Source organism: Cordyceps militaris (genome assembly GCF_000225605.1).
Source record: "Cordyceps militaris CM01 unplaced genomic scaffold CCM_S00001, whole genome shotgun sequence".
In the NCBI taxonomy this organism is placed as follows: Eukaryota; Fungi; Ascomycota; class Sordariomycetes; order Hypocreales; family Cordycipitaceae; genus Cordyceps; species Cordyceps militaris.
In genome coordinates this window covers 1,260,626-1,288,183 of record NW_006271969.1, presented here as the reverse complement: position 1 = coordinate 1,288,183, position 27,558 = coordinate 1,260,626, and the positions used below count along the sequence as shown (strand labels likewise).

The window sequence follows — 27,558 nt, the reverse complement described above, 5'->3', positions numbered from 1 at the left end:
TAGTTGTTTAACGCAGCACCGAGACAAATGCTCCATATTTTGCGATCTGGCTTAGCAGTACGGCAGCATTCTCCCAGGAATACAGGGTAGGCTATGATGGGTGGTTCGGAAGTTTTGAGCAGCATGCGGTTGATACATGAATGCCTAGGGGAAAGGAAATATCTTAAAACGTATACTTTAAGACAAGCTGAGAGCGATTTTGTCCAACGATGGCTTTCGCTGGCAGCGTTGCGGTACAGATGTTCCTCCGGCGGGTATAGCGGGTGTTGCGGGCCGGCTACAGAGGGAGGAGGATTTAGGGGAGTGACCAAAGTTGACCAAGGAAAGTGCCTATAATAATGGTCCATTGCACTCGGCTAGAAGCAATTCAGATTGCTAGCATCTACCATGGTTTTCAGCACAATTCCTCTCACCACTCACCCGAGCCGATATAGATGCCGGAAGGAGATGACTTGGATTTCAACTCGGTGATGCTGGGAGGTCCGCTGGCCCCGCTGCCAGCACCACATAAATCCGGGGTACGGCGCAACACCCGAGGCAGTGGAACACTTGACCGGTCTCGCTCCCCCTCACCTCTCTTTTAACTTTTTGCCCTGGCCGCCCATCCAAACCTGCATCCAAACATCCCTTCATCGGTCAATTGACAGGCGGATACTCGGGTGCTCACACACCTCTCTTCCTTGACCATGGTTGCGCCCATCCGAGTCGTGCCCAATGTAAGATGAGCTCTCGGCTCACCCGCCAAAACAATCGCTGACCCGTGTCTTTCTCTTCTCAACACCAGGCGGCCGTACGCGCGAGCAGCCTCCTCCGCACCATCCAGTACACGCACCCGACCTCGTGCCCGTGCCACTCCAACCCGGGCTTCCACCAGTCCCCGCCGGTGCTGCGCCCCCGGGCCGCCCAGCCGGGCTCCCGCCGCTACGCCACGCCGACCAAGACGGAGACGCTCAAGGAGTACGCGTTTGAGATGGCGGCCTCGTCGATCCGCTTCGGCCCGGGCGTCACGCAGGAGGTCGGCATGGACTTTAAGAACCTCGGCGCCAAGCGCGTCGCCGTCGTCACCGACACCACGGTGGAGAAGCTCGACGCCATGAAGCAGGTGGTCGAGGGCCTCACCCGCGAGGGCATCTCTTTTGAAGTGTTTAACAAGGTCCGCGTCGAGCCCAAGGACAGCTCGTACGAACAAGGAATATTTGCCCCTTTAACGGAGACCTGTCTTGCTAATCTGCACGTGTAGGATCAAGGAAGCCATTACGTGGTCGCGCCCGTACCAGCCAGACGCTTTCCTAGCTGTTGGAGGCGGCTCGGTCATGGACACGGCCAAGCTCATGAATCTGTATACATGCTATCCCGACGCCGACTTTCTCGACTTTGTCAACGCGCCGCTTGGAAAGGGTCGACCTGTCGACAAGCCGCTGAGGCCTCTCATCGCAGTGCCCACCACTTCTGGTACGGGTAGCGAGACCACTGGTACCGCCATCTTTGATCTGGTCTCGAAAAAGGCCAAGACTGGCGTTGCCCACCGCAACTTGAAGCCCACCCTGGGAATTTGTGATCCTTTGAACACGAGAACCATGCCAGCGGCTGTCAAGGCCAGCTCTGGACTGGACGTCTTGTGCCACTCGCTCGAGTCCTGGACCGCCATCCCGTACTATGAGCGAAGTCCTCGCCCGGCAAACCCCATTCTCCGACCTGCCTACCAGGGTGCCAACCCCATCTCCGATGTCTTTTCTTTCCACGCCCTGCGCGCTACTGTCAAGTATCTTCCCCGCGCTGTCAGAGATCCCGATGACTACGAAGCTCAGAGCGAGATGCTTTTGGCTGCTACGCTCGCGGGTGTTGGATTTGGCAACGCTGGTGTCCATCTTTGCCATGGTAAGTGATATATGTGTGTTATTGTATGGAACATGACCATCATCTAACAACTACATGTAGGCATGTCTTACCCCATCTCTGGACAGAACCCTGCTGGATATCGACATGCTGGCTATGAACTCCCCGAACCACTCATTCCTCACGGTGTCTCAGTCGCAGTATCCGCGCCGGCCGTCTTCCGATTCACCGGCGCTTCCAACCCCGAACGCCATCTTGCTGCTGCTGAAGTTTTCGGCGTCGACATCTCAAACGTCAAGCGAGAGAGTGCTGGTGAAGTCCTTGCCGAGGCGCTGTCCAAGTTTTTGGCCGATCTCGGCGACCAGCCTAGCGGACTCAAGGACCTTGGTTTTGGTAGCGAGCACATCGAAGAGCTTGTCGAGGGTACTCTCCCCCAAGCCCGTGTGCTAATGCTTGCGCCTGGGCTGGCCAAGGACCTCGAGACCGAGCGCGACCAGCTCCGCAACCTCTTTGAGAGTGCCCTGACACACTAGTTGTAGAAAAACTCGCGTGCTTATTTGGTTGGAGTTGTATGGACAAGTAGCGGCAATACATGTGCATTGAATTCTCTCACTTGAATTTGTCTGGGTTACTCGGTATCATGTGTCGTAGAACAGCTATTTGTTTCAACATGCCGTGTTTTCTCAAGTCGGATGCATCGCGGCGGTCTGTTCGTTGCGTGCCGTTGGAGTAAACCACAGTATAGTCGGGTAATGTGGTGCCGGGAGGAATAATGGACATGGGGGATATCGTGCAGTTCTTGTGCCGCCATTAGCCTTGCGACACTATGCAACGGGCGAGGAGACATACCGATCCAATTTTTGTGCCACTGCCAATTTTGCTTCCGACCTGAACCAAGCTGCCCTCGCCAATTTCTGTACCGCCTGACTCTATAATAGACCCGACCTCTATCTGGACATAGTCGCCAACAGCGACGCCTCCGGCTCCAGCGGTTTCTGGATTCTCGGGTCGGGCCCCGATGTGAACCCGCTCGTGAATGATACAGCGTCTTCCGATAAGAACACTACCGTCATTGGACTCGAAGCGGCAGCGAGGATGAATCACAGTTTCGGACTGCATAGTGATGGAGTGTGTGCCTTGAAGAATGGCATTGTCGGAAATAACGAGGGAGGACGAGAAGTTGACCGGAGGCTTGGGGCCAGACCTGTCAATCGCCGGCAGGATTGAGTGGCGTTTGTTCGACATTGCGGAAAACAAATTCTCCGTGAGAACTTGAGCAGGATCGCCAACTTGAGGATGAGGATTGCCAACTTGAGGATGGAAGGATTTGACAGCTAGGTAGGAATAATGAATGCGAAACAGTTTGGCGGCGCGGGGTGAAGCTTAAAGTTCAAAAGTCTGGATGCGCTCGCTGGTAATATGTACATAGGTAAGCTATCCGTCTCCGGAGGGAGCTCCTAACTAACTAACTGAAAGTCCAAGTTTGGCCTAGCGACGGCCTAAAGTGTGGCAAGTAGATGGTGTTGGGCAGTACAAACTACCCACAGCAAGATATACGGAGATTGGGGTACTTGCTAACACTGTCGCTTAGTCATTCAGGTGGCTCGCATTGGCCAACCACATCGTCCGCATTTCTGATGCTCAGAGGGATTGTCGCCGCCATCGAAGTAGCGCACAGCACGTCTTGCAACCCCCGAACCGTTCATCGGAAGCCAACAAAATGCTGTCGACGAGAACGGCCCCCAAGGCGGCCGTCAGCGTCTCACGGACCGCCGTGAGAGGATTGGCCACCGTCCAAGATGGTACCCCCAAGCGCACCTACGGCGGCCTGAAGGATCAGGACCGTATTTTCCAGAATCTGTACGGACGATACCCGGCCGACCTCGCGAGCGCAAAGAAGATGGGTGACTGGCACAAGACCAAGGAGATTATTCTCAAGGGACACGATTGGATCATCAACGAGGTCAAGGCCTCTGGTCTCCGCGGCCGCGGTGGTGCCGGTTTCCCCTCGGGTCTGAAATGGGTACGTAGCGCCACCATCACCTCCCGGTGTTGCGCGGATGCCGACCGCGAGCAAAAAAAAAACAGAGTCTAACCAATTCGCGTGCAGTCGTTCATGAACTTCAAGGACTGGGACAAGGACACTAAACCTCGATACCTCGTCGTCAATGCCGATGAAGGCGAGCCCGGCACCTGCAAGGACCGCGAGATTATGCGCAAAGACCCCCACAAGCTCATCGAGGGATGCCTCGTCGCCGGCCGAGCCATGAACGCGACCGCCGCGTACATCTACATCCGCGGTGAATTCATCTACGAGGCCGAGGTCCTCCAGACAGCCATCAACGAAGCCTACAAGGATGGTCTCATCGGCAAAAACGCGTGCGGTTCTGGATACGACTTTGACGTCTACCTTCACCGTGGCGCCGGTGCCTACGTCTGCGGTGAGGAGACATCTCTCATTGAGTCCCTCGAGGGCAAGCCTGGCAAGCCTCGTCTCAAGCCGCCGTTCCCCGCCGCCGTTGGTCTCTTCGGCTGCCCCTCCACCGTCGCCAACGTCGAGACGATTGCCGTCGCGCCCACCATTTGCCGTCGAGGTGGCAACTGGTTTGCCGGGTTCGGCCGCGAGCGCAACCAGGGCACCAAGCTGTTCTGCATCTCCGGCCACGTCAACAACCCCGCCACGGTCGAGGAGGAAATGTCCATCCCTCTCCGCGAGCTGATTGACAAGCACTGCGGTGGTGTCCGCGGCGGCTGGGACAACCTGCTGGCCATTATTCCTGGTGGCTCGTCCACCCCTATCCTCCCCAAGAACATCTGCGACGACCAATTGATGGACTTTGACGCACTAAAGGACAGCCAGTCGGGTCTTGGCACCGCGGCTGTCATTGTCATGGACAAGAGCACCGATGTTGTCCGCGCCATCAGCCGCCTCAGCCACTTTTACCGCCACGAGTCTTGCGGTCAGTGCACTCCTTGCCGTGAGGGCAGCAAGTGGACTGAGCAAATCATGTCGCGATTTGAAAAAGGCCAAGGCCGCGAGCGCGAGATTGATATGCTTCAGGAACTGACGAAGCAGGTGGAAGGACACACTATCTGCGGTAAGTTGACTACAACCGAATCACACCCTCGAAGTTCCTGCCAGAAACTGACTCGTGCTATAGCGTTGGGAGAGGCTTTCGCCTGGCCCATCCAAGGTCTTATCCGCCACTTCCGCCCGGAGCTGGAGGCGCGCATGGCCAAGTTTGCACAGGAGAACGGTGGTGAGGCTTTTGCCGGCGGCCTGCCGCGCACTGCCCGCGCCGAGGGCAAGCTTCTGTCACCTGGCCAATAATTGTAATAGTCGGAGTAAACGAGGGCTGTTGAGCGAGGTTTAGATGTTCCGCGATATTCGAAACGCGGTTGCGCCAACCTATCCGCACATTGCTGCGGCTGTATCTATTTTACTATGTCATCAATGTTATCCCTAGAATTTTTACAAGACTGGGAACATGGTCAATACGCACCTTTCAGGTTACGCGTCAACTCAAGTTTGCCCCCGGTTTCCAATGTTCTATTCCGACTACGGTATTTACAGCCGTTGAGTAATTCGCACCTTGCCTGAATACATACCTCTTGAACTTTGGGAATAGCTTGGAAATCATGCATTGCATTTCCACCACTCAGAACAAGCGATTTGTAGTGGGCCGAGTGCTGCCATCTGTGCCCTCCCGATCAGGGGCTCAAGCTACATACAAGCCGACAGCCCCAAATTGATTAATTTGTAGTTCCGTGATTGCCATATCTACCGGCATCACCAATCATTACTCATTGCTTTCCGATACTGGCTTTGTCGGTCTGCATATAGCTTCTCATAGCTGGGATAATCGATTCTTTCCAACAGCTGCAAGGAACTGTCGTGCGACCAAAACAATGGCCAGAACTGTAGCAACATTTATTGCCTTGGGCGCAGATATCTGTACGTCCCGCCGTTGAGCGCATGGCCTCTCCCTACTGCTCTCCTGCCGATTTTTGGCGTCACTGACGCTTTTTTTGCCGCTCCCTCCTTCCAACAGTCGCCCTGGAACGAATGATGCGCCTCATGCAGGCCGTTGGCCTCATCCTGACCTCGTACGCGGGCCTCCTCGCCCTCGCGCAGCCCTCGCACCTCGCCGGGCAGCACCTCGCCACGCACCACACGCTGCTGGCGCTGCAGGACTGGCTCAACGTGACGCGGCGGAGCCTGCGCACGTTTTGGTTCCTGCGGGCCTTTGAGGGCAGCTACGCGCAGTACCAGGCCGCCGCGGGCGGCCTTGGCGTCGAGGACCTGCTCGACGTCGTGGCCGGCTCGCTGCTCGGCCTCTTTGGCCTCCTCGAGACCGCCACGCTGCCAGACCTGACGCGCGTCCCGGGCCTCGCCGTCTTTGGCCCCGAGCACACGCGCCGCCTCAACATGCAGGCCCAGGCGCTGTGGTTCCTGGCCCTGCTCGCCGGCGTGCTGAGCGCCGCCGTCCGCGTCGTGCGGCTGCTGGCCGAGCGCGCCGTGCCGCGCCCCGCCGACTTTGGCGTCGAGGGAGACCGCCGGGAGAAGAGCGGCGGTGGCAGCAAGGAGGGCCTGGCAAGGAAGAGGGAGGCGGAGAGAAGACGGAGGGTCGACAAGAAAGAGGCGGCTAGGAAGAGGAGGGCGCAGATCTCGGCGCTCACGCTCAAGATTGTGAATGACACACTGGACATGGTCATCCCGGCTAACATTTGCGGATGGTCTAACTTTCACCCGGGCCAGGTCGGCATCGCCATGGCGATCACGTCTCTGATCACGCTGCGTGGTCACTGGCAACGTTGCGCCAGAGCTCTGGAATAACTACGATGTTCTTATGAAGAAGAGCAAGCAAGAGCCTTGTGTGGTTTCAAGAGTTTTGCTTTTTTGGAATAAGAAATGTTGATATAGACCAAGTTTTGTACCAACAAGATATACAACAATAGAGGATCAGGCCGTTTCGTCTTTCATCAATGCATCAACCAAGGCCATTGGTATCCCCCGCCAAAAAAAACCCCCCTCAAGAGATTGTTCAGAGTTACTCACTGGTAGCCCATGTTTATTCCAAGCGTTCCATGCCTCATGTCAACCATGAGGTTCCTCTTCCCTGTTCAGTCCTAATTACACACCTAGACACACATATATATACGCGCGTGCGTGTGTGTGTGGAAAAGTGAGCCAAGCTTTCGATACTGCAAAGCACGCAAAACAATCCCGTCAACAGGTATCTTCTGAACAGAAGCGTCATCATAATCATCATCATAATCATGATTCTCTTCCCAAGAAAAAAACCAAAAAAACATCAAAGGACAGATTCTCAGCGTCGACCGCTGATTGTAAAATTTCCTGTGCCCACCTCCACCCTCCATCCGTCCTGGATCAGCGCGGCCGCAACCGCTCGTCTCAACTGAGAGACACCTCCTGCGGAGTGTCTGCCGAGCCCGGTGACGACAACCAGCGGGCTCATTCGGGCCTCCTGAGCCTTGTACTCGCCCAGCTGCTGCCACCACGCGGCGGTGCGCTGGCGCGCGATGCGCGTGCCGTCCGGCACCGAGACACCGTGCAGGTCAATGGTGCGCCCGTAGCTCTGCTCGTCGACCAAGAGATCGGCGGCCGTCGACGTGGCCGCACGGGCGCTGCGGGCATGCTCGCGCGCCTGCTCGGTGTAGTAGCCGGCCGCCTGGCGGTAGAGTCCGTGAGAGGCCCCCTTGCGGTGCATCTGCGCGGCCGAGGCCGAGGCCTCGCGCTGCGCCTGGTGGAGGGCCTGCGACTTCTTGCGCGCCTCGGCAAAGCTGCCGACGCCAACGGGCGGGGACGCGGCGGCGGCGGGCTTGGTAGGGGCGAGGCGCCACGCGGGTCGCTGGGGCGAGCCCGATCGGTTGGGGGATGACGACCCGTCGATCTGGTCGTGGGGAAGGGGCTTCAAGATGGACTCGAGCGCCATCTTTTGGCCCTTACTCTTCCGGGCAAGCGCGTAGTGTTTGCTGACGAGCTGGGCGAGGTCCTCTGAGAAGGGTGCGATGCAGTTGGTCGCGCTGACGATGGCCTTGAGATACTTTTCGGGGACTTGTTTGTACTTGCGCGACAGGACGCCGATAGTTTCTTTGTCGTTGCCATCGTCTGCAAGGTTGGGATCCTGCGAGAGTCGCTGGTCCAGAATGGCAACAACCGTAGCCGGGGGTGAGCAAAAGTTGTCATAGTACGTCTCCGAGACGGAATCAAACGTGAGATTGAAACGCTCTGCAATGTAGCCAATGTCTGTTTGCTCTAGGATGCACGTCAGCAAGTAATCAAGGAAGTGCGTTGGGATGTCGGCATACCATTGGCTTCTCGGATGAGTTCTGCGGGAACGGAGCTTCTTGTGTCTGGCGAGGGCTCTCTTCTTTTGCGCCCTTTGGCCTTGCCCTTGTATTTTTTGGGCTTCTCTAGCTGGACAAAGCCATCAACACCTTTGGTTTGCTGGCCGGTTTCCTCGAGGTACTGCAGATTGAGGAGATGCTCCAGGGCAGCCTGAAAATCATTGTTGCACTTCTTGAGTGCGTACTGGACGTCGAATTGCTTCAGCTTTGGAAACATGGCCTGGAGCTGCAGGATCTTATCCTCGACGCTATCATTGTTGAATGAAGTCACCCGTGGCTCTACCCAGGTTATGTCTGACAGATCAGGAGTCGATCCGGAGCTGATGGAGCTTGTGTCTTGGTTGCCAGAGACCATTTGGCTGGTGCTAGTCGCGGAAGTGACTGTCCGCGTGTCCCTCGTACCCTGGCTATCGCCGTCGGGGCAGCCAGAGACGCCGCTCGGGTTGAAGCCGCTATCTTCTTCCGCAGGGACATCCTGAGACAGGCTCTGGAGGACCTCAGTAGCCGCAGAAAAGCCTGATTTTGTGTATAGCTCATAGTCGTTTGCTACGGCTGTGACGAGCGACTCGTCTAGCAAGGATCTAAACGACTCCTTCAAACGCGAGACCGTGTTAGCAAGGACTACGGTCGGCCCGTGATGATTTTAATTCAACTCACCACCAGATTTTGCAGAAAGGGCTCATTGCGCTCGATTTGAGGCATGGTTTCATGCCAAGCGTTCGTGAGGGCGAGGGTCGTCATGGTGATGGTTGCGAGGAAGCCAGATAAGATCTAGAGAAGATGGGGAGGATGAGGAAGTAAAGGAGGACGTGGCGTTAAGAGGAGCGAATACATTATAAGTTATATTTAAATTTAATGTTGGATGATCAGCCCAAGTTGAAGGGCAAACAAGTCATAAAGACAGCGAGAAGTCATGAAATAGTGAAGTCAAACTAGCTGTGGGAAGTGCGTGGGTGTGCGATGGTGATAGAGAAAAAAATCACGTGCGGGGTAGTCTATGCTGAAGCCGCCAGAAAGCCGGCTTACACGGATGACTAGTACATGCAACGAGTTGAGAAACTTCAAAGGGGTCTTTTTATTATGAAACTAAAGGTTGGTAATTTGTTGCAGTTGTTCTCAAGGATGCAAATGCAAAGTGAATGTGGGAGGTGTGAGCCTGGCTGGGAAGCAGTGTGGCATTGTTACGCGGGCAGTGGTGGCAAAGCAGACCAGGCCAGGTGTAAGGTGGTATCGGAACATTGAATAATTCATTAACCCGAGACTTTGATTATCCGTTTCACAGAAATGCAGCGTTCGTAGTGTAAAGTTTGAGGCTGGGAACAATGTCCGGTGAAGAAGTAGTACGCAGGAGGGAGCCAAAGCAGCACACCCAAGACACACGGATGAAAACATGTTTGATATAACTAGGCTAGGAATTATAACTAATAAGCGTGTGGAAATGCGCAAAGACGATCATGACAGCGCATACAGCCCTCAGGCGCCCCAGATTGATTGTGGGACAAAGGCGCCACTCACTGCCTGCCGTGGCCAGGTGGGTGTTGTGGCTTGTTAGCTGTAGGGGATGAGATGTACTACGTCAGGAGTGCCACGTCTTTTCAGTAGCGTTGGTACCTGGCTGTGGCGCGTCATCCTTCACCAGCCCTTTGGACAGGTACCTGCACTTGGCCCTGCTAATGACACGAACAGTTGGGATGTCCGCCCCAAAAAAAATCATATGTTTCCCCTACGTAGACAATTTCATATTTTCTGAATACTAAAAAGAAAACCGTAGTATTCAATCTTAGAGAAGCTCTATCCCGCTGGCTCTGAGGTTCCTGGCTAGGCCCACCTAAGAAACGCTTTGGGGAAGCTCATCATGCGACGCCCTGCTTCGGCGCTACTGCAGCTCTGCCGACACGACACTTCCATGTTGCAGTACTAACCACTAACCTTGGAAGCTTCCCAAACAATCTCCCCGCCCGGCTGCCTCTTTCTCAACCATCGCCACCACATCGCTAATTTTCACCTCGATCTTCCCCATCTTCATTTGCTGCTCTGTTATTCACAAGTCTTGAACTGCAGCGGGCTGCAGCTTCTCCAAACTCGCCCGCGCACCCACGACTCAACATGCGTCACAACGCTGTGACTGTCCGACTCGCCGCCGCCGCCGCCATTGGCACGGCGCTGGTCAGCGCCTCGGAATATACGCCAAAGCATGAACAGGGACGATGTGCCTTCCGCGGTCAATGTGGCAAGCAGAGCTTCTTCGGAAAGGAGCTGCCCTGCGTCGAAAACGGTCTCGCCCAAGACCCGGAGGCCGAGCTTCGGAGCGAGCTGGTTGACCTCTGCGGCGAGGAATTTCGCGAAGGGCCCGTTTGCTGCACTCTGCCCCAAGTAAGCTTCAAAATCTCCCCGTAATTATTTATCAATAAAATGCTGACGGATCCAAGGTCCAAGCTCTCAAATCCGAACTCGGCACCCCAAATACCCTGATTGGATCCTGCCCGGCATGCAAGCACAACTTTTTCAACACATTCTGCAAGTTTACTTGCTCTCCGGACCAGTCACTTTTTGTCAACGTAACAAGTGCCGCCGAAAAGGGAGACCAGCTGCTCGTCACTGAACTCGATCATCTCATCTCGAACGAATACGGCGCTGGCTTCTACGACAGCTGCAAAGAGGTCAAATTTGGCGGCGCCAACTCGAGAGCTATGAACCTCATTGGAGGCGGCGCCAAGGAATACACTGCGTTTCTCAAGTTTCTCGGAGATAAGAAGCTCGTGGGATCCCCGTTCCAGATCAACTTCCCACGAACCTACGACGACCCGGCTATGGGGCCCCTTGATATGAAAGCGAAAAAGTGCAATGACGAAGACCCCAATTACCGCTGTGTCTGCGTTGATTGCCCCGAAGTCTGCCCCGATCTTCCCGAGGTCAAGCAAAATCATTCGTGCCGAGTTGGTGCGCTTCCATGCTTGTCATTTGCCTCCATCTTCATTTACAGTATACTACTCTTTGCTCTGGCGGCGCTCTTATCTGGCCATGTGGTATGGAAGAAATTCTCCAAGAGGCGAGCCGAGCGGACTAGGCTTCTGCACGAGGCTTCCCACAGTGATGATGAGGACGAAGGTGGCCCCGTTCAATCCGAGGCCATGCGTGATCGTCCCGTGAAACGATACTGGTTGAATGATCGGTGCGACAAGGCATTTTACCAACTTGGACTTTCTGCTGCCAACGCCCCTGCCCTAACCATCACAATTTGTCTTGTTGTAGTAGCGATTCTGAGCGCTGGTTGGGTTCACTTTGACCTAGAAAAGGAACCCGCTCGACTATGGGTTAGTCCGTCATCTGCTGCAGCGCAAGAAAAGGCGTATTTCGATGACAATTTTGGACCATTTTATCGTGCTGAGCAGGCCTTTCTTGTCAATGACACGTTATCAGACGGTCCTTCTCCAGTTCTCAGCTACGAAACTCTTCAGTGGTGGATTGGCGTGGAACGAAGCATTCAAAACCTCGAGAGCCCGACCTATGGCAAATATCTTCGTGATCTTTGCTTCAAACCAACAAATGATGCATGCGTCATCCAGTCTGTTTCGGCATACTGGCAGTCCAAGGGCGGCTTTGGACGTAAGACGTGGCAAGATGAGCTCCGTGCCTGCGCAAAAAGCCCAGTTGAATGTCGTCCCGACTTTGGCCAACCCATCGAACCAGAGATGATTCTGGGCGGCTACGACTCTGACGTTGCGCACGCCAAGGCAATTACAGTCACCTGGGTTGTCAATAATGCTCCTGGAGGCACCATCGAATTCGCTCATGCCGTTGACTGGGAGAATACCCTCCGCGACAGGCTTCTGCAAGTTCAACAGGAGGCTGCTGACCGCGGTCTCCGCCTCTCTTTCAACACCGAAATCAGTCTCGAGCAGGAGCTCAACAAGTCCACCAATACCGATGCCAAGATTGTCGTCATCAGTTATGTCGTCATGTTCATCTACGCCTGCTTGGCTCTGGGTATGCCTTTGAAGCACATCTTCCGCAACCCTGCCGTACTTTTGGTAGAGTCCAAGGTTACTCTCGGACTGGTTGGCATAATGATTGTGCTCATGTCCATCTGCGCGTCTATCGGTTTCTTTTCTTGGGTGGGACTCAAGGCCACATTGATTATTGTCGAGGTCATTCCCTTTATCGTGCTGGCGGTCGGTGTTGACAACATTTTCCTCATCGTTCATGAGTTGGACAGGGTGAACCTGAGCTGCCCTGACCAGATGGTCGAAGAGCGAGTCGCCCGAGCGCTCGGCAGAATGGGTCCTTCCATCCTGTTCTCCGCTCTGACGGAAACCGTCGCTTTTGCACTTGGAGCCGCTGTCGGCATGCCAGCTGTTCGCAACTTTGCTGCATACGCGGCTGGTGCTGTACTCGTCAACGCCATCTTACAAATGACCATGTTTGTGTCGTTCCTTGCACTCAACCAGCTGCGCGTCGAGGACTACCGCTGCGAGCTGTGGCCATGGTGGCAAGTCAAGACAGCCCGAGTACACCTGACCTCTGGCAACGGCTACGCTACGGGCAGAGCATCGGATGTCGATGAAGAAAGTATGCTGCAGGTGTTCATTAAGAACACGTACTCCACCGCTATCCTGGCTAGAAAAGCCAAGGTCGTCATCATTGCAGTATTCCTTGGCATGTTTGCTGCGGCGATAGCCTTGCTTCCAACGATGGAAATCGGTCTTGACCAGAGGGTTGCCATTCCCGATGGATCCTACCTAATTCCCTACTTCAACGATATGTACGCATACTTTGGCGCTGGGCCTCCTGTTTATTTTGTTGCAAGAGAGAATGTTGCGCAGCGGACCGAGCAACAGGAGCTCTGCTCACGGTTTACCACTTGCCAACAGCTCTCATTGACGAACACACTGGAAATGGAGAGGCGCAGGTCCGATGTGTCATATATTGCATCGCCCACTGCCAGCTGGATTGATGACTTTTTCTTGTGGCTGAACCCAGCCTATGAGACGTGCTGCACCAAGGGTCGGTCTGCCTGCTTCGCTGACAGAGACCCTGCCTGGAACACCAGCCTGTCCGGTATGCCTCAGGACGACGAATTCCTGCACTACCTCGACAAATTCTTGAACAGCAACGCCGACGAGGATTGCCCGCTTGGAGGCAAGGCTGCCTACGGCCAGGCCGTGGTCCTTGACCAAGCTGGTACTGGCATCAAAACCAGCCACTTCAGGACGGCTCACACGCCGCTCCGCAGTCAACAAGACTTTATCAACGCCTACTCGTCCGCTCGCCGCATCGCATCCGATATCTCGGAGCGAACCGGTGCCGACGTCTTTCCGTACAGCGTATTTTACATCTTCTTTGATCAGTACCTTACAATCGTTCCCCTCACCGCCGGCCTCCTTGCCGCGGCCGTCGGCATCATCTTTGTCGTGGCCTCTGTGCTGCTTGGCTCCGTCCTCACGGCCGCTGTCGTGGCCGTCACCGTGGTCATGAGTGTCGTCGACATCATGGGCGCCATGGCCGTCTTTGGCGTGTCCCTCAACGCCGTGTCCCTTGTCAACCTCATCATTTGCGTCGGCATTTCGGTCGAGTTCTGCGCCCACATTGCGCGGGCTTTCATGTTTCCCTCGCGCACCGTGCTCGAGAGTAACACCAACGACCTGCGCGGCCGTGACGCGCGTGCCTGGACCGCGCTCGTCAACGTCGGCGGCTCCGTCTTCTCCGGCATCACCGTCACCAAGCTGCTCGGTGTCTCGGTGCTGGCTTTTACGCGCTCCAAGATTTTCGAGATTTACTACTTTCGCGTGTGGCTCGCGCTTGTTGTCTTTGCGGCGCTTCACGCGCTCGTCTTTCTGCCCGTGGCCCTGAGCATCGCCGGCGGCAGCGGCTATGTTGACCCGGAGAGCGAGGGCACGGCCGCCCAGGACCTCACGGACCGTCGGTGGCGCGCAATTCGCATCGGCGACCAGAGCGATTCCGAGGACGAATACTAAAGGCTTTGATCGGGGTACAGGGCAATAGTTTTGGCTGCATAAACTCGGCGCAAAATTGGTACGAAGTCCGCAGGCAAATACTGTACACGAGTTGGATAACACATAGAGATACGAATGTGTGTGGAGTTGGAGTATACAGCGAGTTCTTTATTAAATACATTTCTCCTTTTTTATAGTTCCCAATCGTCTCCTCTCTTGCCGAATTACGCCGGTGGTAAAAACGTAGCAAACAGGACCGCCTGTATCCCAGCATACATGACCATGAACATGACGGCGGCCCGGCCCGTGCCCAGGCGCGCCTTATCCATGAGGCACGCCGCGATCCACCAGTACCACACGGCATACCCAGACGCCAGGCGGGAAATGACTTGCACGTGGTAGCTCGTGAGCGCGAGCAGGGCGACGATGCCCTGGCTGGCGGCGAGCGCGCGCACGAGCGTACGGTGGTCCGCCACCACCTGCTTGCCCGGCATGCCGCCGGACGCAGGCGCGCGGAGCACCTGCCACCCAGAGACCATGAGCAGCGTCAGGACGGGCGCGGCGAGGATGAAGAGCGGGATCTGGTTGGGCGTCCAGTACCGGAGGAAGCCGACGTTCCTGTTTCCAAGGGGGCCGCGGGTGTCAGAACTCGAAAGGGGGGTTTTGGGGGTCGGGGTGTAGAAGAAAGAGGGCTTACCAGTATACGTCTTGAACGTAGCTGTATATACTCGGCACCGTGTACTCGCACCACGGCGGCCGCAGCGTATCCTCTGGTCCCGTGCAGTAGATGGTGAAGGCGACGTACTGCGGGATCACGCTCCCCAGCGCGACCAAGACGCCGCCCAAGCCTGCCGCCGCGGCCGCCAGGACCGCGGCCGCGGCGCCGCCCGGCGCCCGCACCAAGTCCCGCAGAGCCTGCAGCCCCTCGACGGCAAACAGCAGGCCGCTGGCGAGGCCGTTGGTGCGCACGGCCGTGGCGAGGCCGAGCACCGCTCCCGCAGCGACGACGGCCACGGCGCGGGGCGCGGACCCGCGACGATGCGTGTACCCGGCCGCGAGCAAGTACACGCCGACAAACGAGAGGGCGCTAAACGGGGCCTCGGCGTACGGCGCGGACAGGAAGACGCCGGCGGGGGAGACGACGCATAGTAGCGCGGTAAGGAGCGCGAGACGCGGGCCGCCGCTAAGGAGCAGGGTGAGGCGGTGCAGCGCTCCCACGGCGACGCCGTGGGAGGCGTGCGCGAGGGCGATGGCGGCGAGCGCCTCAGGCTCACCACCACCCCCGCTGCCGCTGCCGCCGAGCGCCGCCAGCCAGCGCAGAACCAGCGCGAGCGCGGGGCTAAACGCCCACTCCTGCTCGTAGACGTGCCCGTCGCGCGCGCCGTGCACAAAGTAGACGGCGTCCCAGCGCGTCAGGCGGCGCGCGAGGGAGGTGGCGCGCGAGGACGGCAGCAGCAGCGCCGTGGACGTGTCGTAGTCGGAGCCTACGAGCGCGCCGTAGGCGAGGAGCAGGATAAGAGCCTTCCAGGCGAGAAAGGCGGCGGCGAGGGTGAGGAGCGGCGAGCGCGCCGCCGCCGATGATTGTGGTGGCATTGGCTCGTGCGCGCGTTGCTGTATTTTTTTGTTTTTTTGGCCTAGAGGGGTTGGGCTTTGGTAGTTTCGGGGTTGCAGTCCCTGTCACCTGTCAACGCATGGTCCGGGGAGTTGATTCAGTATGCTTTTTGCGGTCGAGGATGAGGAAATGGTTTGGGTGTGCGCGGGTCGTTGAAAGTACGGCGTGCGCGCGCACTTTCCCCTGCTTTTGGGCCGCGGTTGGCAACCCGGGGGAAATGGTCCGTGGCCGTGGCGGACCAACTTTACCATGAAGAAATACACTGCATCAATGTGCGGGCTGGTTTCTTGATTTTGTTTCGTCCCCCGTTTCTCTTCTTCTTCTAGGTGTATGAAAAGAACAACTGGTTGATCCCGCCCACGATACCTTCCTGGTTGCTATCGCGAGTGAGTTGTACCTTAAGCGAATTGTCAAACTGCCACATTTGTGTTTTCACCTACTGACTAACACATCTAACATGCCCAGTATTACATCGTGCATTGAAACAAGGAACCCGTAAACTGACTATCCATCACCGTTTCACCGTTTCCTTCTTACCCGCAGCTGCATCGCAAGCTACAGAAAAACGACATGCACTGAGACAAGTCAAAGACAAAGCATACAAATGACAATTCCACTAAAAACGAAACTTCAACCTATAACAAAGAAAAAAAAGAATGTAAAAAAAAAAAACCATTGTAAGTACCCCGACGCCAGCATGTGTGATGATGCTCCCTAATTACTTTCTTCCAAGTTTCGCTTCCTGGTATCTTTGCTTCCCAACTTTTTTGCCTTGTTCAAAAGGGCAGTTTCTTCACCTGAGTCCAATCACAGACATTTCCAGCGTCCATACGCGTCGGATCCAAACCTTGAGTTGGCCCTGGACGCCGTCGACATTGTCCAGCTCGATGCCCTCCCACCAGCATCGTCTCGCCGGCTTGCGCCAAAACAGCAGCAGTTTTTGAGCCATGCCCATCGCATTATTACCCAGGTCGCTGCCGCGGATATCACTTCTTAGCCGGGTCAGCGCCAGGCTGCAAATTACCGCCTTGTTAGGCTCGCCGGCTCTGTGGCCCCAGCAGTCGTCATGGTTGAAACCACTGCAAGAAATTAGAACATTCATCTTATGAGCACCTTGCCTCTGGCACTTACCCAGCAGTGAGCATCTCAATAAGATGCGCCTCAGTGGTTCCAGGCTCGTCGCTGCGTTTCAATCCAGAAAAGATGCCATCTTGCTTCTGAAGTGACTGCGCAGCCGCTCTCTTGACTTTGATCATGTCTTCGTGTGTAATATCTGCCTTGGGAGGAATGACATAAAAGTCAAGGTCTTCCCTCAGAACAATGATGCCAGCACGCTTGGATGCATCGTCACGAGAATCCAGTCCGTGTGAATCTCCATCGTTGGAAGTCGCCTCCGAGTCAATGGGTATCGACTGCGCAACATCACGGAAGAAGCCAAGCATGTATTGAAGTGACACGGGGTCATACTGCGTCTAGGTTAGTACTACACGAGGTTTGGCAGAAAAAGTCATGACATACGTCGACTTGCACCGCGTCATCGTTAGGACCACCCATGTGGCCTTCCGGGAATAGGCCATTGGGGAAGAGAGATAGCAACACAAATTCGGGGAGAGTAAGCAGTTCATCTCTGGTCAGCACAAATCTGGTACCACTATCATCTGTTAGATTATGACGTGGTGAGGATATCATGCACGACATACCGAAGGTCCATCACAATAGTCTCATCAGCGCCGACATCTCCAATTGAGTTGATGGGCGGTCCACCCTGTTGGACCTGAGTAATAATACTCGATGTTCCTCCGGCGGCAGCCATTAGAAATGTAAAGGATTGAAGAGGGCTGTCTCCTTCAGTATATGCCGGTGGCGGTTCAGTGTCGTCGTCCTTGCCGCTAGATTCGGCCTTGGTATCGCTGGGGAGAGCGCGTTTGGTCTCCTGAACGGGGTCCTGAAATGCTCGTCCTGTGCCCTGGTCGGGGTCAAACGGGGTAGACTCTTCGAGGCTGGACGAGTAGGCCGGCGCAGCGACGGAGCCTGACGCTATGGCTTCTTCGCAGGCGACGGTGGGATGGAACTTGCGCAAAGGTCGCTCTGGGAGCTCTACCGACGCAAAGAGCGACGAAAAAGGCGGCGGCCGGGACGAAGACGAAGGTTCGGAAACGGGGTATTGCGGCGGGGGTGGCGAGTGCTCGACGACTTCGTGATCAGCGATGGAAGGCGGTCGTTTGCTGGCACTCTCGTGATGGGCGGCGGCGCGGCGCTCGCGGTGCACCAAAGTCTCAACTGACTCCGGGGACGCTAAAGGTCCAGTTCCAGATTCCTGTGATGCAGACAATGCGGCGGATTATCGGTGGTGCGCAGCGATAGGCTCGAGGGACGATGATGGTGATTCCCGGCGGCAGTGCGACGACAATTTCACGCAAGATAAGGCACGAATGATGACGAGATGCAGTTGTCTGGCGATGGGGGAACAACGAGGGGTGGATCGTCTCAACAGGGGCAGCCCGGCGAACGCAATCAAATCGTCATCGGGTAATAGTATTGAATAGAGGGAGCGGCGACAAGAGAGCAGCTGTACTTGCTATCGAATGGACGTTGCTCCAAGGGCCGGCTAGATGAATGACGGACAGTGCACGGATCGCAACAGCGGTGGACAACGGGGCCGGTAGGTATGTTGTAGTCGTCAGGCTATCCTAGGCTAATGGCATCGGCAGTGAGTGAGACGTGCCGGAGAGAAGGAGGGAGATGCGCCTTGCTGTGGACAAGATGAGACTGTTTGTAGTCAACCCGGGGGCAGTAGACTGGTTTGTGTGTTCAAAGCTGGGGGATGCAGATGGTGATGCTGGAGATGAAATGAAGGTAACCACCTAGAGGGGAGGTGACAATGTGTGACAATGGACAGAGTGGGGAAGCAACCAGCCGTTGGGGTTGGTTGGTTACTGGAACTTCATTTACTTGGTGGGCGCTAATTTGGCCAAAGTTTACCAGGTTACAGGGGGTTGATGCACGCTGCGGGCTGGCCATAGGCAACCTACACCAGCCAATAACAGCCACTTAGTCCACCGTTCTAGCCGCCTGCAACCTGCACCACCACACTGCACCGAGCTATGCATGTATAAACTGGTGTTGCTGTCGATAGGCAAGTTTTATAGAGTGTGTCTCATCAGGTGTATTTTTATCTGTTTTTTAGGGTATATATCGCTATGTTAAATGGCAACTCTATAGATAGTCTAGTCATCGTCGTCGCTGTCTCCAAATACCGCCTTGAGTAGGTCCTGGCTTGCGGCGCTGGCTTCGACTGCATCATTCGTTTCTGGATTGATTTTTGCTGGCTCGGCCTTTACATTGACTGCAGGAATGTGTGCGTCGCTCGGCGGTTCAGGAGCCGTGTCTACGCCCCCAGAAGTCAGCAGCAGCTGGCTTGGCTCATGAGGAGCAGCTTTTGACCTGCCACTGTCTGCCTCATCGTTCGGTTGCGAATGAGCCGGCGCTCGAACGTTGAATCGCTTGCACAAGAGCCGACTGGGGTAGAAATCCCGCACCGATCGCGTCAGCTTGCCGTACATGCCAACCTTGGCCGCGTCCTCAGCAGGGTCCGTGACCTCCGGCCCTGGTTGCGACACGACGTCGCTGCTCTTGCCATCAGCAGTGCCTGGTTGCGTCTTTGCCGTGGTAAACCGGGATGCCATAAACCCCGTCATCGGCTTGAATATTCGAGCACAATTGTAAAATTCCGTCATCTCTCGTAGGTAGTCGTCGTCTGAAAGACCTACAAGTCTAGTCGGCAACGGACGATCTTGGTTTGCGCCATGCTCCAGGTAGGCCCGATACCGCTCCCTCTTGCGCTCGTCGTCGGCATACGGGCCAGAAGACCCTCTCGCTATCGCCGCAATTGCAGTGTCTTTGTCCACCTTGGGTACCTGCTCCCAGAGTGCCTTCGATTTCTCTTCTTCCGTCAACGCATACTCAGCCGGCACCTCTCCCAGACCAGGAGGAAGGTTGGTCTTGCCAGAAGCCTTCGCAAGCTGATCTCGCGCAGAAGAAGATAGAAAGTCAAAAACCGACTTGCCTGGCAGCGCCCTTTCACCCAAGATGGCTGCCCTCGATTTGGGGTCCAACGTCGACTCCTTTGATGCATCTGCTGTAGATTGGTAGGCGTTGCTTCCAGATTGGCATGTCGCTGATTTCGTCCAAGTCCATCCCTCGGGAACCTCAGGCGGCGCATACTTGGACGAAAGTGCCGTCAAGTCGTCTATCATCTTCGCCAGCACGAAGCCGTCAAGGGGCAATCGGCCATCGTGGCATCGACGCAAGTTCTTACCGGCGCGAAACCCTTTTGATAGAAAAACAGGTACAACACCAAGAGATGGGTTAGCAGCTGCCGTGACTTTCTTCTTCCTTTTCTTGTCGCCGCCAATAACGCGATTGTAGCTAATATTGGGTCCCATTTCGTATGGATCTTCGTCGTCTGAGCCATTGTCGTTCAATATTCCCACACCCATCCCACCGCGTTGCGCTTTGGGTTTGTCCTTTGACCTGGATCTTGAAGGCGAAATCTTCGCAGGACCGAGAGAATCGTCTTCGTCTTCCCTATCACTACCATTCTCAGGTTGTGATCTACCGAGCTTTGCTTCGCCCTGGTATCCGAGACCCATTCTGTCTATTTTCCGCACGAACCGAATCATGTCTGTGTCATCAGGCGCAAATAAATAGGTGGAATCGTCTGCTTTTGACGACATGCTGCTTTCCAGCCGTGCTGTCCGTCGCACCTTTGGTCCTATTCCTTGTCCGTCCTTCCAACCCATTTTACGCAGCAGCTTCAATCCCATGGTATCGCCGTCCGTCTTGAGCAGGCCCGCCAAGCCGCCAGAATTTCCTTGGAAATCACCAGAGGATCCAAAGCCAGCAAATGCTTGTGTGCTCTTGAGCTGCTGCGCCTCGGCGGCGTCTGCCAAATCTTCATCATCCATAAAGTCTTGCGCCCGCTCTTCAATGGTTCGCTGATCGGATTTATTTCGTTTACTGCGGCTTGATACGAAGGTGGAAGGCGTCCAGCCTTCTTTCGAACCGACTGTGTTGAAGTACCTAGCCAGGCGCGTCAGCAGTACATTCTCCAACAGCAATGGAATATATCTTACCCAGCGCTGAAGCCCCCTGTAAAAGCTCCATGTAGCCTTTTTCTACCTTGTTCATCTCGGACATCTTGCTTCCAGAGAGGTAGATAGGATCCATCGTCGCGAGCCTCGATTTCGTCCGGCAACGGCGTTCCAAAGACGGCGTACGGCGCATGCTGATCCGATTCGAAAGTCGCGCGGGAGCGCTTGTAGGAGGACATGGCTCGGTCGAAGTAGGAGTATTCTGCCCCTTGGAGAGGGGCACTCTCAAGTCATTTGATTGTTTGTCGGATTGTCACGAGTGGTTGCGACTTTGTAGTTGAAGCAGAGCAGGGCCTAGTTAAATCTGGCGGGACAGGTGTAACCTTATCGATAAAGGCAGCTACCAAGAATAGGTGCTAGCATTGTGTTGTATTCATTTAGGATTAAACCTTTCTCCTCAAAATCACCCCACCACAGTAAATTTAAAGAGCTAATTAAAGTTGGGAAAATCTAGTCCCTTAAGTTGGTAGCAGTCATCACAGTGAGTTAGATATTGGCTGGCTCTAGTATGATTGTATGTGATGTAGTGCTGCGCGTGTACTGGTATGCGTCAAAGGCAGCGTTGATTCGCGGCGTGGGACCAAATCAGAGCTCAAAAAAATACAACTTCTCAATTTTCAAGGCGTAGTCGGCCCTTCACGATTGTTGTTGTATGCACCCGCGTAGGTCCGAATGTCTCTAGCTGTCATCATGCGAGGAGGCAAGGACGCGCTTCAAGGTGATTGGCTAGCGCCGCAAATACTGAAAGTCGGTTTGAGAGCAGGAAACTCTGCTGCAACAAGTCAAGATGGGCAGCCTGATATTAATGGCGTGCAGCAACATGCAGCAAAGCAACACGCCACCAGTTGCAGGGTAAGGGAAGAGTAAAGGAAGAAGAAGCGTTTAGATATTGATAAAGGGGCAGGAAGTTTTGGAGGTAGCATTGAAGTAAGCAGCAGCGCGACAGAGACCGGGGGTTCTTTCAAGTGACAACATCTCGAGTGATATGTTTGATGGTTGGCTGGCATCAAGAAGTGGCCGCAGCGGCCAGATCCATTTTTAGCGGTTGCTGTCGTCATGGCGGCGGCGGCCTTGGAGACGGGCGAAGGATGAGGGACGGTGGTTGAGCAAAGAGACAAGAAGGAGGAACTTGTGCATTTATTTTTAGGCAGTGAACGGGGAGTGGCGGCGAGTCAGGAGGTGAAGCACAGCAGCAAGACACAAAGACACAGCAGGTGGGCATTGGATAGACCGCTCGTTCTAAGAAGCTTTGTTTTCGAATACTGGTAGGCACTTGGTTGTACGGGCGGGCGACTGCATATAGTTTACCAGTTCTATTCGTATTTCCCTCGGATGCCCCTTTCAATCTCGCGGCAGCTAGCAACCTGTTAGTTGTACTGTACAAGGGTCCCGGAACCCTGTCACTTGATTTCTCTCTGCTATTTATTCCCTGCTATTTCGTGCTGCACATTGTACGTGTCTGGGTACTACCTAGGTACCTATAAACTGCATGTGATTCAGTGAACGTTCGAGGTACCCAACCAATACTTGCAGCTTGCCCACGGACCGTGGCCCCATGCAATCAAGAAACAAATCTGTTTCCGGGTCGACCCCACAGGCATTCGAACATCTCTGCGAGTTCAGTTCACAATTGTTTATATTTTTTTGTCTAATAATAGGGAACAGAAAGAGCTGGATACCAGCACTGGTCCAGAATCCGCCCCGCATCTGTTGAGCAAGACTCGTTGCCAATTTGGTACGCTGTAGGTAGAATGCCCACTGTATTGCCTTCAAAGCAACCTCGGGGCCTTTGCCAGTGCCTCGACACCGTCTGCTCAGCAACCAACTAACAACCCTTTTCACCAGTCATCGAGGAATCTAAACGGCATCTAGACCAGCGAAGCGACGACGGTCGCCATACACCCCCCTTTATTTACCTTGGAGTTTCGCGCTACTGGTGCTGTTATTGCTGCTAGCAGTCTGCTAGTCTATCGCTCGCTTGAGGGTCTCCCACGGTACCTCAGACACCTCTTTCCACAGGCGTCGCCCGCAGGTACCTCGATTGCGGGTAGAGTCGCAAACAAGGCGTTAAACGCTCGTCTCGTCTGGCCCTGGAGAAAAAAAAAAGCTTATCACGGGAAAAAACAAATAAAAGTAATAGTCAGCGAGCTGCTACCCGGCTACAGCAGGATTCCCATTTCTTCTTCTTCCCTCTACCTCTCGCGAAAGCAGGGCACTCGTCAACTCCCCTTTCTGCTCTGTCCTCCGCTAGAGGCCCAGAGGCCCATCATGACGACGACAGCACCCCCAGGCTCCGATCTTTCGCACGCCTCGCCCTCGCGGGCGCCACCATCCCGGTCATATTCCACCCGCAGAGATCCATCACACCCATCTCGTTCCTCGGCCGCTCCAACGGCCACCGCCAACTCTGCTTCTCCTTCTGCCAGTTACCAGCAGGCACCGCGCTCCCATCACCAGCGCCACCCGTCTTCCTCGCACCGCTCTGCCAACCAGGTTCCGCCGCTGCAACATGACTACGACACGACGCGCATAGCCTCTCTCCCCAAGCGCAGTCCCAGCCGCGACATCCCCAAGGGCCACGACCCCAACCGGCCTCACAGACACAGCAGCTCTCGTTCTAGCCATCCTCATTCGCAGCATACCCCCGAGCATACCCCCGACATGCCTTCTGCTGCCGCGGCCAATGCCGCCCCGCCGTCTTCATCCCACGGCCGCTCCTCGCACGCGGGCACCGACGCCCAGTCTTCCCATGCCACCAAACAATCGCGCTCGCGCACCACCATCCCGACCCAGTCTGGAAAATGGATTCTTGGCAAGACCATTGGTGCTGGCAGTATGGGCAAGGTGAAACTTGCCCGCAAAGAAGACGGTAGCGAACAGGTTCGTCGACTGCCCCTATTTACCCCCAACGCCATCACCAACCCCACATGGCAACTAACCTAACGGCCGTCTCAACCACAGGTCGCCTGCAAAATTATTCCTCGTGGTTCGACCGACGACAATCATCAGAGCCGTGCCGATAAAGATCGCGCCGATCAGTCCAAAGAAATTCGCACCGCTCGTGAAGCCGCCATTGTCACCCTCTTGAACCATCCCCACATCTGTGGTCTGCGTGATGTCGTTCGTACAAACTACCACTGGTACATGCTCTTTGAGTATGTTAATGGAGGCCAAATGCTCGACTACATCATCTCCCACGGTAAGCTCAAAGAGAAGCAGGCCCGCAAGTTCAGTCGCCAAATTGCCAGCGCTCTCGATTACTGCCACCGCAACAGCATTGTTCACCGTGACTTGAAGATCGAGAACATTCTCATCAGCAAGACCGGTGACATCAAAATCATTGACTTTGGCCTGAGCAACCTCTTTGCCCCGCGTGGCCATTTGAAGACGTTCTGCGGAAGCTTGTACTTCGCCGCCCCAGAGCTACTGCAAGCCAGAGCCTACACTGGGCCAGAGGTTGACGTCTGGAGCTTCGGTATCGTGCTTTACGTACTGGTTTGCGGCAAGGTACCATTCGACGACCATAGTATGCCTGCTCTCCACGCCAAGATCAAGAAAGGTCTCGTGGACTATCCGAACTGGCTATCAAGCGGTATGGTTTCCCACCTTTCCACCAATTCCACCCATTATCTGTTACTAATCGCCGATGCAGAATGCAAACACCTCATGTCCCGTATGCTTGTCACGGACCCAAAACAGCGTGCGACAATGCAAGAAGTCATGACCCACCCTTGGATGATTAAGGGCTACAGCGGACCACCAGACAATTATCTACCTATTCGCGACCCTCTGACAATGCCTCTGGAACCCGAGGTTGTGCATGCCATGCAAGGCTTCAACTTTGGTTCACCAGAGAGCATCAACACCCAACTGTCCAAAATTATTGAATCGGACGAATATCAGCAAGCTGTCAGGCTATACTACCGGGAGCGAAAAATCTCACAGCAGATCCCCGAAGTGGAAAAGAAGAAAAGCTTCGGCTTTGACTTTTACAAGCGCCGCAATTCTGGCTCCGCCAGCCGCGACACGTTGAATCACCCCAGCTCCGATGCGCTACAGCTGGGCAGTGATCCCCTCAATGCTTTCAGCCCCTTGCTGTCCGTCTACTACCTTGTACGGGAGAAACAAACTAGGGAGCAGGAGAACCCTCTCACGCAGACACCCATATCTTCCAAGGAGAAGGATAAGCAGAAAGAGCGCGAGCGTGAACGTGAACGCGAGCGAGACAAGGAAAGGGATCGCGATCGTGATGCGCGTGATCGCCCGGGCGATGCCATACCTGAACTCGCACCACCCAAGGCAGCGCACACCAACGCTGCCGCATTCGAGATGCCTGGCGAGAAGCCAACTGGTGGGCGCACACGACCACGCGCCAGAACACACGGAGAAGACGATGAGCCTGACGTTGTCAAGCAGCAGAAGCCTCAAGAAAAGCCAGAGCCTGCACCGAAGAAGGAAGGTACAGCAGCTGGCATTCTACGTCGCTTCAGCACGCGTAAGCGTAGAGACCCACAACGCCACGAAAGAGACCGTTCGCACCCCCCAATGGTTCATATTCAGTCGCCTCCCGAAGCGTCGCCGATGACGCCTCGCAAGAGCTTCAGCATGCGCCGATCGCGGCCTGATCCAGAGGAGCTGCGCTCAGGTGGAAGCCAGCCGCATCACAAGGAGCTTCTCAGCCCGCCGCTCTCTTCCGGAGGCAGGTCCACTAAGTCTGGACTTGGGCGCTCAACTAGCGTCAACTCTGGCGACACACGCCGTCGCGATGTCACAAGGGTGGCTCGCGAACAGGCTGTGACTAGCGGCAGTGATCAGTCAGTGGAAAACGATAGAGGCAGCCACAAGGGTCATGCTCACTCACAATCCATGACCACCAGAGCGAAATCTCTGGGTCATGCCCGCCGAGAGAGCGTTCAGCGTCGCCGGCAACGGCGAGAGAACCCAATGGATTCCAACGTCCCAGAAGAGACAGACGGAGATGTCGAGCAGAGTGGACAGTCTACAGAGCGGCTAGCAACTAGTGAATTGGCAAAGCCTGTCTTCTTGAAAGGGCTGTTTAGCGTGTCGACAACATCGGGCAAGTCAGTCCCTGCTATCAGAGCTGATATACGCCGGGTGCTCGACCAGCTCAACGTGGAGTACACGGAGATCAAGGGCGGTTTCAGCTGCAGACACTCGCCAAGCATCGACCTGAACAAGGTGCAGGACCCCCCTAGCACATCTGCCGGGCCCTCCAGCGGCCACCGACGACGCTTCAGCTTTGGAGGATTGCGTCGTGGGGATGATAGGGATGACTCTGACAGAGGCGGAGGCCCTCTCACTCCCCGAACTCCCGTGCGCTCGGATCGAGATCGCAGTGATAGGGAACGCAGCTACTCAAACTCTGAAACGTCGGTCGACAGCATTCCACGGAGGAATGGAGGCACAACACGGCGGGTACCCGGAGAAACGAGCACCCAGGTGCAGAGTGATCTTGGTGGCAGCATGATTCTCGAATTCGAAATTTTCATCGTCAAGGTGCCGCTGCTGTCGCTACACGGCATCCAGTTTAAGCGCATGGAAGGCAACACCTGGCAATTCAAGAACATGGCGGACCAGATTTTGAAGGAACTAAAACTATAATAATTACAAGGGGGGCGGCCGTTTTCGGTATATGATCGCGGATGGATAGCAGGAGCCGACTGGGCGTGTTAGATGGTCTGGATCGACGGGGGGGGCTTATGTACAGGCACCCGTCTGGCTGCATAGGGCAGGTACCTTCCTGCAGGGCGCAGCGGAAATATAATGGGCACAATGCATTTCAGCGTACTGAACAGCAGTCATGACTACAGTATTGCCTGGGCTTCCCATGCCAGGGGGGTCTGTAATTCTAATACCTTTTCTTTGTTGGTCTTGAATTGATTGAATTGCGAAAGGAAGAGAGTGGCATCAGCATAGTCTTTAATACGAAATCGTTGTCAATACCTACCTAAGTAACTAGGTACCTAGTGATTGTGTGTGCGGTAGCACAATTGTGACTGTGCAACTTGTGGTCACACGGTGATCGGCGATACTTATGTTTGTCCGCAAAGCTTGGCGGATGGGGAGGTACCAGCTCAGCTTGTGTGAGGACGTTTGTGGCCTGGGACAGTCCCGTGTCGTTGGGCTTCAGCGGGCAGCCATGGCGCACACAATGGAATGTTGTACCGCACAACCCAATTCTGGTGGCAGGATACATTGAGCTGGCCCGTGCAGGTCACCAACGGATCTCGAGGCGGCGCCAAATCCGGTTTTCGCTAAACCACAACAGCTTCTGCCGGCTCTTTCCGCCTTCGTGTCTCCCAAGGCTCACAGCCGCCCCGACCACGACCGCTCGATGTCGCCTCGCGCCAACAGACAAGCCCGAACGCCTAGCCTTCCGACAACTCGCCCTCCGCCCCGCGCCCCTGCACCATTGTCAACCTTCAAGATAGCTCTCGGTTTTTCTAGTGCGCTTCGTCGGGAAAAAAAAAGAGTCATATCTTGCACTACCGGCCCTACGACGACGACGTTGCCTGAGCCAGCCACGCGCCAAAGCAGTCCGATCCCCGCAAATCGCAAACTCTCTCGACAGGCCACGCAACCTTGCATTGTCCTCATCCCGATATATACA

The 27,558-nt window shown here is 55.3% G+C and overlaps 9 protein-coding genes across 9 annotated transcripts; 5 read left to right on the top strand and 4 right to left on the bottom strand.

Moving 5' to 3' along the window:
- Positions 1-686: 686 nt before the first annotated feature.
- CCM_00356 (Fe-containing alcohol dehydrogenase) lies at positions 687-2,369 on the top strand (the record flags this gene model as incomplete). Its single annotated transcript, XM_006665516.1, has 4 exons — positions 687-716; positions 785-1,179; positions 1,241-1,878; positions 1,939-2,369. 4 exons carry the CDS (start codon positions 687-689, stop codon positions 2,367-2,369), a joined length of 1,494 nt encoding a protein of 497 aa, XP_006665579.1.
- A 76-nt stretch (positions 2,370-2,445) lies between these two features.
- On the bottom strand, positions 2,446-3,081 carry CCM_00355 (Trimeric LpxA-like protein; the record flags this gene model as incomplete). The annotated part of the gene is made up of 2 exons (XM_006665515.1): positions 2,446-2,634; positions 2,686-3,081. 2 exons carry the CDS (start codon positions 3,079-3,081, stop codon positions 2,446-2,448), a joined length of 585 nt encoding a protein of 194 aa, XP_006665578.1.
- Positions 3,082-3,556: 475 nt separating this feature from the next.
- Positions 3,557-5,167, top strand: CCM_00354 (NADH-ubiquinone oxidoreductase; the record flags this gene model as incomplete). Its single annotated transcript, XM_006665514.1, has 3 exons — positions 3,557-3,859; positions 3,947-4,934; positions 4,998-5,167. 3 exons carry the CDS (start codon positions 3,557-3,559, stop codon positions 5,165-5,167), a joined length of 1,461 nt encoding a protein of 486 aa, XP_006665577.1.
- A 578-nt stretch (positions 5,168-5,745) lies between these two features.
- CCM_00353 (uncharacterized protein) lies at positions 5,746-6,673 on the top strand (the record flags this gene model as incomplete). The annotated part of the gene is made up of 2 exons (XM_006665513.1): positions 5,746-5,791; positions 5,889-6,673. The coding sequence occupies 2 exons, from the start codon at positions 5,746-5,748 to the stop codon at positions 6,671-6,673; spliced, it is 831 nt and encodes a 276-aa protein (XP_006665576.1).
- A 493-nt stretch (positions 6,674-7,166) lies between these two features.
- On the bottom strand, positions 7,167-8,949 carry CCM_00352 (Smr domain protein; the record flags this gene model as incomplete). The annotated part of the gene is made up of 3 exons (XM_006665512.1): positions 7,167-8,116; positions 8,170-8,800; positions 8,866-8,949. 3 exons carry the CDS (start codon positions 8,947-8,949, stop codon positions 7,167-7,169), a joined length of 1,665 nt encoding a protein of 554 aa, XP_006665575.1.
- Positions 8,950-9,530: 581 nt separating this feature from the next.
- On the top strand, positions 9,531-14,183 carry CCM_00351 (niemann-Pick C1 protein precursor; the record flags this gene model as incomplete). Its single annotated transcript, XM_006665511.1, has 5 exons — positions 9,531-9,548; positions 9,638-9,739; positions 9,789-9,859; positions 10,257-10,581; positions 10,638-14,183. 5 exons carry the CDS (start codon positions 9,531-9,533, stop codon positions 14,181-14,183), a joined length of 4,062 nt encoding a protein of 1,353 aa, XP_006665574.1.
- A 203-nt stretch (positions 14,184-14,386) lies between these two features.
- Positions 14,387-15,755, bottom strand: CCM_00350 (DUF409 domain protein; the record flags this gene model as incomplete). Its single annotated transcript, XM_006665510.1, has 2 exons — positions 14,387-14,780; positions 14,860-15,755. 2 exons carry the CDS (start codon positions 15,753-15,755, stop codon positions 14,387-14,389), a joined length of 1,290 nt encoding a protein of 429 aa, XP_006665573.1.
- An 812-nt stretch (positions 15,756-16,567) lies between these two features.
- Positions 16,568-21,106, bottom strand: CCM_00349 (G-patch domain protein, putative; the record flags this gene model as incomplete). Its single annotated transcript, XM_006665509.1, has 6 exons — positions 16,568-16,853; positions 16,906-17,240; positions 17,293-17,425; positions 17,475-18,091; positions 19,032-20,856; positions 20,910-21,106. The coding sequence occupies 6 exons, from the start codon at positions 21,104-21,106 to the stop codon at positions 16,568-16,570; spliced, it is 3,393 nt and encodes a 1,130-aa protein (XP_006665572.1).
- Positions 21,107-21,599: 493 nt separating this feature from the next.
- Positions 21,600-26,549, top strand: CCM_00348 (serine/threonine protein kinase Kin1, putative; the record flags this gene model as incomplete). Its single annotated transcript, XM_006665508.1, has 8 exons — positions 21,600-21,790; positions 21,856-22,028; positions 22,075-22,192; positions 22,231-22,378; positions 22,461-22,669; positions 22,805-22,974; positions 23,068-23,807; positions 23,889-26,549. The coding sequence occupies 8 exons, from the start codon at positions 21,600-21,602 to the stop codon at positions 26,547-26,549; spliced, it is 4,410 nt and encodes a 1,469-aa protein (XP_006665571.1).
- Positions 26,550-27,558: the final 1,009 nt, after the last annotated feature.